Source organism: Scyliorhinus torazame, chromosome 2, assembly GCF_047496885.1.
Source record: "Scyliorhinus torazame isolate Kashiwa2021f chromosome 2, sScyTor2.1, whole genome shotgun sequence".
Lineage (NCBI taxonomy): Eukaryota > Metazoa > Chordata > Chondrichthyes > Carcharhiniformes > Scyliorhinidae > Scyliorhinus > Scyliorhinus torazame.
The window spans coordinates 263,384,351-263,392,118 of NC_092708.1; the positions used below are offsets into that span (position 1 = coordinate 263,384,351).

General features: G+C 53.3%; 1 protein-coding gene across 1 annotated transcript in view; it reads right to left on the reverse strand.

Moving 5' to 3' along the window:
* LOC140398170 (intelectin-1a-like) overlaps window positions 1-7,407 on the reverse strand; it is a 71,693-nt gene extending 64,286 nt beyond the window's left edge. Inside the window, exons 1-2 of the mRNA XM_072486517.1 lie at window positions 7,299-7,407; window positions 4,429-4,581 (exon numbers count right to left, since the gene is read on the reverse strand). Coding sequence (XP_072342618.1) covers window positions 4,429-4,581; window positions 7,299-7,368 — 223 coding nt within the window. The 5' untranslated portion in view covers window positions 7,369-7,407. The remainder of the gene's footprint in view (window positions 1-4,428; window positions 4,582-7,298) is intronic.
* Window positions 7,408-7,768: the final 361 nt, after the last annotated feature.

Genomic DNA, 7,768 nt, shown 5'->3' on the forward strand with positions numbered 1-7,768 from the left:
TTCCAAGCTTGGGTCACTGTCTGTGCAGAGTTTGCGTGTTCTCCCTTTGTCTGCGTGGGTTTCCTCCGAGTTCTCCGGTTTCCTCCCACAGTCTAAAAATGTGCAGATTAGGTGTATTGGCCATGCTAAATTGCCCTTCGTGTCCAAATAAGGTGTAGGTGGGGTTACTGGGTTTCGGGGATAGGGTGGAGGTGTGAGCTTAAGTAGAGTGCTCTTTCCAAGGGCCAGTGCAGACTCAATGGGCCGATTGGCTTGCTTCTGCACTATAAATTCTATGATTTCAAAGTTTTGCTTTTTAAAAAAATATATATTTATTAAAGTTTTTTAACACAATTTTTCTCCCTCACAAACAATAACCCCCCCCCCCCCCCCCCGCCCACCTCGTAACAAAAAAAAACAAGAAATCGCGCAGAGCAAGATATATACATGGCAAAATGATATATTTACACAGCTTTGTACACTGGCCCTCACCCGTACGTGCCAGTTTCCCCAACCCTTCATGTTATCCCTTGCTCATCCACCCTCCCAGGCAGTCCCCCCTTCCCCCCCTCCCTCCCCCCCCTCCCAGGACGTCCCCTCCACCCCCCCCCCCCCCCCACCAAGGTTGCTGCTGCTGCTGACCGACCTTCCTCTAACGCTCCGCGAGATAGTCTAGGAACGGTTGCCACCGCCTGTAGAACCCCTGCGCAGACCCTCTCAAGACGAACTTAATCCTCTCCAACTTTATGAACCCAGCCATATCATTTATCCAGGCCTCCAGGCTGGGGGGCTTCGCCTCCTTCCACAAAGTTTTGCTTTTTAATTCCTCAGCAGGACCTCCTCCCTTTTCCCTCCCTGTGACATTTATTTCAACGTGGACCACAACGAAGGGACTTTCTCCTTCCCTTTCCATGTTCAGCGTAGCCATGTCATATCACTTACCCTGGCACCAGGTAGGCAACACACCATTTGAAATTATTGTTCTTGGTACTGAGAAAGTGCCTTTGAAGTCTTCTATTACTACCACATTTCCATTCTGCTCTTTCCCATCTTGGACTGCTTTTGGAGCCATTGTGCCTTGGTGTATTGTGACTGTCGGCGCAGCAGGTTTTTGCTGTATCCTCACAGGTAGTGAGCACATTGTACATTTGAGAATAACAGTGTCTGTGAGACTTCCTTCTCATCTTCTCCTGAATGCTCGCTACCCGGCTCCCTTTAAATCGCACCCTCCCTTTCCTAAAAACATGTCGGGCATGATTCTCCGGAAAGATTTTTAAGTGTATTAGCAAGTGGGAATTGCCGCGAGCTTCCCGGCGCTCGGCCCAGCGAGGCTGGCAACACTATACAGCATTAATTGGTCCACTTAACGAGGCCTCATGGGCTGATTCGCCGGCAATGCCCTCGCCAGCCCCCTGCTCACAAGGTCAAGCAGCACTTAAGCAGCCCCAAGATTCAGGGACGCTGACCTGGGTAGGCAGCTGGATGCTGTGGAGGCCAGGAGGGATGTCCTGTTCCCCCGAGGGTCCCGGAGAGTCAGCCACAAGGCGGCCAGTGCTGTCGGGGATTAAGGTGGCGGAGGCTGTGAGCTCGTGGAGTAAGACCACTTACTGGCCTCCAGTGTCGAAAAAAAATCAATGACCTGCACCGGACAGCAGGAGTGAGGAGATACCAATATACCCCCCTCCCCGTGATCTTTCTACCACCAGGAGACATCCAAACCCCAACCTTTCCTCAACCTCCCACCCCTTCAATCCCCCAATCCTTCCTCCACCATCCTCCCTCTTCAAACCCCAACCCTTTCTCCTCCACCCCCTCCCTCTTCAAACTACCTAACCCTTCCTCCACCCGCCCTCCCCCTTCAACCCCCCAACACTTGCTCCACCCTCCTCCCACCACTGTGAACCACGCACTGGTTAACGATGCCCTCTCGGAGTCTCCTCAGGGAAAGTTCTCTCACAATCGCCGAGAGAGCACCAGACTGGTGGTGGTGTGCCAGACATCAGGATCCTCACCACCTTTGAGTGGTGGGTCCTGGAGGTGACTGGTATGGCTGAGGACGGGGCGGTCACCAACGTGGAGGCTGGCGGATGCCACAGAGGTGAGGAACCACCTGGCTCCACCCAGAGGACCTGTCAAACGTGGGTTGTTATTGCCTTATTGACTGACCCATCCCTCCCACAGCGCAGATACACGCACCTCGGTGGGAAATGTTCATGGACAGGCTTCTGGGGCACAATCTGGTGAGCACCACACTGCTGCTGCTAATGTACATTAGGTGGAGGCAGGAACTCCCAAGCGAGACAGCAGTCGGAGGTTTGCTGGATCCCTGGACCCAACTGGCTCCCAGCCTGATGCTGAGCCTCTGGAAGAGGTTTTCCCGGAGCTGATGGAGACGTTAAGGTGTGGCCGAGACATTCAGAGGGAGATATCAGCATCACTCCAGCAGATCCATAGCTGCTTGGAGGAGTCCCAAGGGTACGGGTGCAGGAGATGTCGCCGGCAATGCGTGGCACCGACGCCAACACTGCTAAGATGGTGACCGCAGTGGAGAGCCTGGTGCACGATGTCGGCACCATTAGTGAAGGTGTCCAAGGCGTCACGCAGTCAATCACATCTGTGGCTGAGGGTCTCAGCAGAATGGCCGCCTCGCTGGGGGATGTCACCCAGTACCAGACTGACCTTGATGAAGTTTGGCAGGACTTGTCCCACACTCAGATAGCATGGCCGAGGCACATTGCGGAACATGTCACAGTCACTGAGGAGCAATGCTGAGGGCCTCGACATGATGGAGCAAACCATGAGGAACTGCCAGGGCTGGCAGAGTGAGATGATACAGGGCCAGCTGCCCCTCTGTCCGATGGTGAGGGAGGGGAGGGAGGGGAGGAGGGGGGGGGGGGGGGGGAGGGAGGGGGGGAAAGACTTAGTGGGGTGGCGAAGGCCAGGATCGCTAGAAGTGCAGAGACATCCATGATTGGGAGAGAGCTGGTTAAAGATTTATTTTAGCAGCCAGGGAGAGGCACACGTGTCCCTCCTGGTCCTGGTTCCTGCTTTCCTGAAATTTCCTGAAACCAGGAATGAATAAACTTTAAATTGACTTCGTAATTCACTTGAATTAAACAAGTTAATTAAGTGTCCTGCTTCTCCACAACGACATGTGTCACTGAGATTGCATTTTGAGATTGTTTTCAAGGTATTTCGCTCTTTACCTCTGCCCTGACCATCTTCCTCTATCATGGGGGGTGAGGCGGTGTTTGTATCAAGACCATTAACATTATGAAACAATCTCATTTGTTATTGAAAACATGAGTGAGCACCTCACACAACCCAAGTGGATTCCCTTGGTGAGCGTGCCATATAACATGTGGGAGTCATTGCCTAGCATCCCAATCAGACTGCGATGCCTGGACAGTGTACCTGAACACTGCGGGAAGCAACACCACACACGCAGCAGCCAACATCCGAAGGCCCAGGGATTATCACCAGCTTTTCCTGCTGCAGGCTAAGGTCACGAAACAGCGACCCAGCATACGTTGCAATTGCTCCTGAGACACTGTTTTCCCTTTTAATCTTTCCTTATCTGAAAGAACCTCCTCAGAATCCCCCTTAATTACTTTCATTTTGTGAGTCTACCTTTTACAAAGTCATTGTAAAGTTCACACCCTCGTCTCCTCATTTGAATCTCTAACACCTTACTCAAACAAACCCATGACTTTCTCTTCTCCATTGTCACCTACTTGCCTTAGGTAAACATTTATTTACAGGGTTGCTGAGCTCATCAACTTATCAAAAGGAGTTCTTTCAATCCAGCCAAACTGCCACGACAGAGTTTCCATTTTTAAACAGTTTTTAAGAATAAAAGCATAAACCCAGCAGAACACGTTCGAAATTACTGAATTTCCCAGATTTTTCATTTTAGCACAATTCCCTGAGAAGGTGACAATGGTAATTTCAGATTAAATTAATGAGTCAAAGAAATGCAGGCAGAGAGGGAGGGAGGGAGGGAGGGAGGGGAGGAGGGGGGGCGGAGGGTTGGGGGGGAAGACTTAGTGGGGTGGCGAAGGCCAGGATCGCTAGAAGTGCAGAGACATCCATGATTGGGAGAGAGCTGGTTAAAGATTTCTTTTAGCAGCCCGGGAGGGGCACACGTGTTCCTCCTGGTCCTGGTTCCTGCTTTCCTGAAATTTCCTGAAACCAGGAATGAATAAACTTTAAATTGACTTCGTAATTCACTTGAATTAAACAAGTTAATTAAGTGTCCTGCTTCTCCACAACGACATGTGTCACTGAGATTGCATTTTGAGATTGTTTTCAAGGTATTTCGCTCTTTACCTCTGCCCTGACCATCTTCCTCTATCATGGCGGGGGGGGGGGGGGGGGGGGGTGAGGCGGTGTTTGTATCAAGGCCATTAACATTATGAAACAATCTCATTTGTTATTGAAAACATTTACCTTGGGTAATGTGATACTTCTCTTTGAGTTCCTTGCAGCTTCTTGTTAAATTGCGGTGCTGATTGGGTTTATCTCCACAGCCACTGTCTTTTACCTCGAAGTCACCAAGTACATTGAGAATTGCAATGTCATGGTTTGCAATGCCAACTTCACCTTAAACCAAAAAAGGATATATTTTGTATCATTTGATATGGTGAGATACAGAACGAAAGAGAGAGGAATGTTGCAAAGTTGTGGTGGTGGGCCGGGTGGGGGGGTGGATATTGGAGAGAGTGACACACAAACTGAGACAGGGACAGAGGAGCAGAGAGAGGGACACTCACTGACACAGAGATTGGATTCAGGGGCAAGGAGAAAGAGACAATGTCAGAGACCATGAGAGAGAGACAGAAGACATGGAGGCGAATCAGGAAACAGAGGTCAAGATAGATGCCGACAGATATTGACAGAAAGAGATCTTCGGGACACGGAGAGGGGAAAGGAAAAGGATAAAGAGAGAGACAACGGGCGTCATTCTCCGACCCCCCGCCGGGTCGGAGAATGGCGGTTGGCCGCCGTGAATCCCGCCCCCGCCCCCGCCGAAGTCTCCGCTCCCGGAGATTGGGCGGGGGCGGGAATCAGGCCGCGCCGGTTGGCGGGACCCCCCGCTGGATTCTCCGGCCCGGATGGGCCGAAGTCCCGCCCAGGAATTGCCTGTCCCGCCGACGTAAATCAAACCTGGTATTTACCGGCGGGACCAGGCGGCGTGGGCGGGCTCCGGGGTCTTGGGGGGGGGCTCGGGGCGATCTGACCCCGGGGGGTGCCCCCACGGTGGCCTGGCCCGCGATCGGGGCCCACCGATCCGCGGGCGGGCCTGTGCCGTGGGGGCACTCTTTCCCTTCCGCCTCCGCCACGGCCTCCACCATGGCGGAGGCGGAAGAGACTCTCCCCACTGCGCATGCGCGGGAAACTGACAGCGGCCGCGGACGCTCCCGCGCATGCGCTGGGAAACTGACAGCGGCCGCGGACGCTCCCGCGCATGCGCCGCATTTCCGCGCCAGCTGGCGGGGAAACAAACGCCATTTCCGCCAGCTGGCGGGGCGGAAATCCCTCCGGCGTCAGCCTAGACCCTCAATGTTGGGGCTAGGCTGCCAAAGATGCGGAGCATTCCGCACCTTTGGGCCGGCGCGATGCCCGTCTGATTGGCGCCGGCTTTGGCGCCAGTCAGCGGGCATCCCGCCGTTGGGGGAGAATTTCGCCCCAGGTGACAGATGTACAGAGCGACAGAAAATAAATAGATGCATTGATGGTGAAGGAGACAACAGAGCCAAAGATAGAGTTAGAATCTGAGAACAAGTGGGTGAGAGTTAGCACAGTGGTTAGCACTGTGGCTTCACAGCGCCAGGGTCCCAGGTTCAATTCCCGGTTGGGTCACTGTCTGTGCGGAATCTGCACATTCTCCCCTTGTCTGTGTGGGTTTCCTCTAGTTTCCTCCCACAATTCCCGCAGGAGGTGCTGTTAGGTCATTTGGACATTCTGAATTCTCCCTCTGTGTACCCGAACAGGCGTCGGAATGTGCCGACTAGGGGCTTTTCACAGTAACTTCATTGCAGTGTTAATGTAAGCCTACTTGTGACAATAAAGATTATTATAGTTGGGAGAAACATCCAGATTGAAAGAACCACAGGTGCTGACATGCAGAAGGAATGGGACAAAAAAAAGCGAAGTCAGAACCACACAGGCAGAAGGACAAAACAAAGGGAGAATGAGGTGTACGTTGTGATGTAGTTCAGAGACACTACTTGTCTTCTGGACATTGCTGAATTGATTGTTCTTCTGGTGTGAATACCACACAGGCTCTCTTTAGAAAGCCAATACTATCCTCATCCAATGACATTTAAATGAACATCTGACAAGAATTTCTGGAGGAACAGGGGGCGAAATTCTCCCCCAACGGCGGGATGTCCGCCGACTGGCGCCAAAGCCGGCGCCAATCAGACGGGCATCGCGCCGGCCCAAAGGTGCGGAAGGCTCCGCATCTTTGGCGGCCTAGCCCCAACATTGAGGGGCTAGGCCGACGCCGGAGGGATTTCCGCCCCGCCAGCTGGCGGAAATGGCGTTTGTTTCCCCGCCAGCTGGCGCGGAAATGCGGCGCATGCGCGGGAACGTCAGCGGCTGCTGTCAGTTTCCCAGCGCATGCGCGGGAGCGTCAGCGGCCGCTGTCAGTTTCCCGCGCATGCGCAGTGGGGAGTGTCTCTTCCGCCTCCGCCATGGTGGAGGCCGTAGCGGAGGCGGAAGGGAAAGAGTGCCCCCACGGCACAGGCCCGCCCGCGGATCGGTGGGCCCCGATCGCGGGCCAGGCCACCGTGGGGCACCCCCCGGGGTCAGATCGCCCCGAGCCCCCCCCAGGACCCCGGAGCCCGCCCACGCCGCCTGGTCCCGCCGGTAAATACCAGGTTTGATTTATGTCGGCGGGACAGGCAATTCCTGGGCGGGACTTTGGCCCATCCGGGCCGGAGAATCCAGCGGGGGGTCCCGCCAACTGGCGCGGCCGGATTCCCGCCCCCGCCCAATCTCCGGGAGCGGAGACTTCGGCAGGGGCGGGGGCGGGATTCACGGCGGCCAACGGCCATTCTCCGACCCGGCGGGGGGTCGGAGAATGACGCCCAGGAACTCTGGATTGCATGTCCCTCCCACGCTCTGGGGCACAAGGACACCCGGGCTGAGAAAGGATCAAATGGTAGAGACGTTGATCCTACTTTAATTGTATCAAGACCATTAATATTATGAAACAATTTAATTTGTTCTTGAAAGCATTTATCTATCCTCTACCTCAGGAAACCATTCATAAAGCAAACAAAGGGTTAAGATGTGATAGCATCGTCACTCACCTTCTGCATAATCAAAAGATGATTGTTCAGTATTGCTAATGACAAAGAGGAGAAGGAGGACGGCCTTCATGTCTTCACAACAGCTTTTATGTCGCTAGTTATAACTCTGGAAAAGTTAAATCAACAAGGGCCTGATTAAAAAAGTATGTTAACTGCTGACATTTTCAATATTGTATTAACTCATTAATTCTACATATTGACATGATCATGGAGAATTATAGAGTTTTATAGCATAGAAAGAGGCCCTTCAGCCCACCTTCTCTGTGCCAGCCATCAGAGAATCCCTGCTGTGCAGAAGGAGGCCACTTGGTCCATCGACTCTGCACTGACCATTGGAACGACCACCCTATTTAGGCCACAACAAACCCGTAACACGACCTAACCTTTGGACACTAAGGAGTAATTTAGCATGGCCAATCCATCGAACCTGCACATCTTTGGATTGTGGGAGGAAACCAGAGCACCCGCAG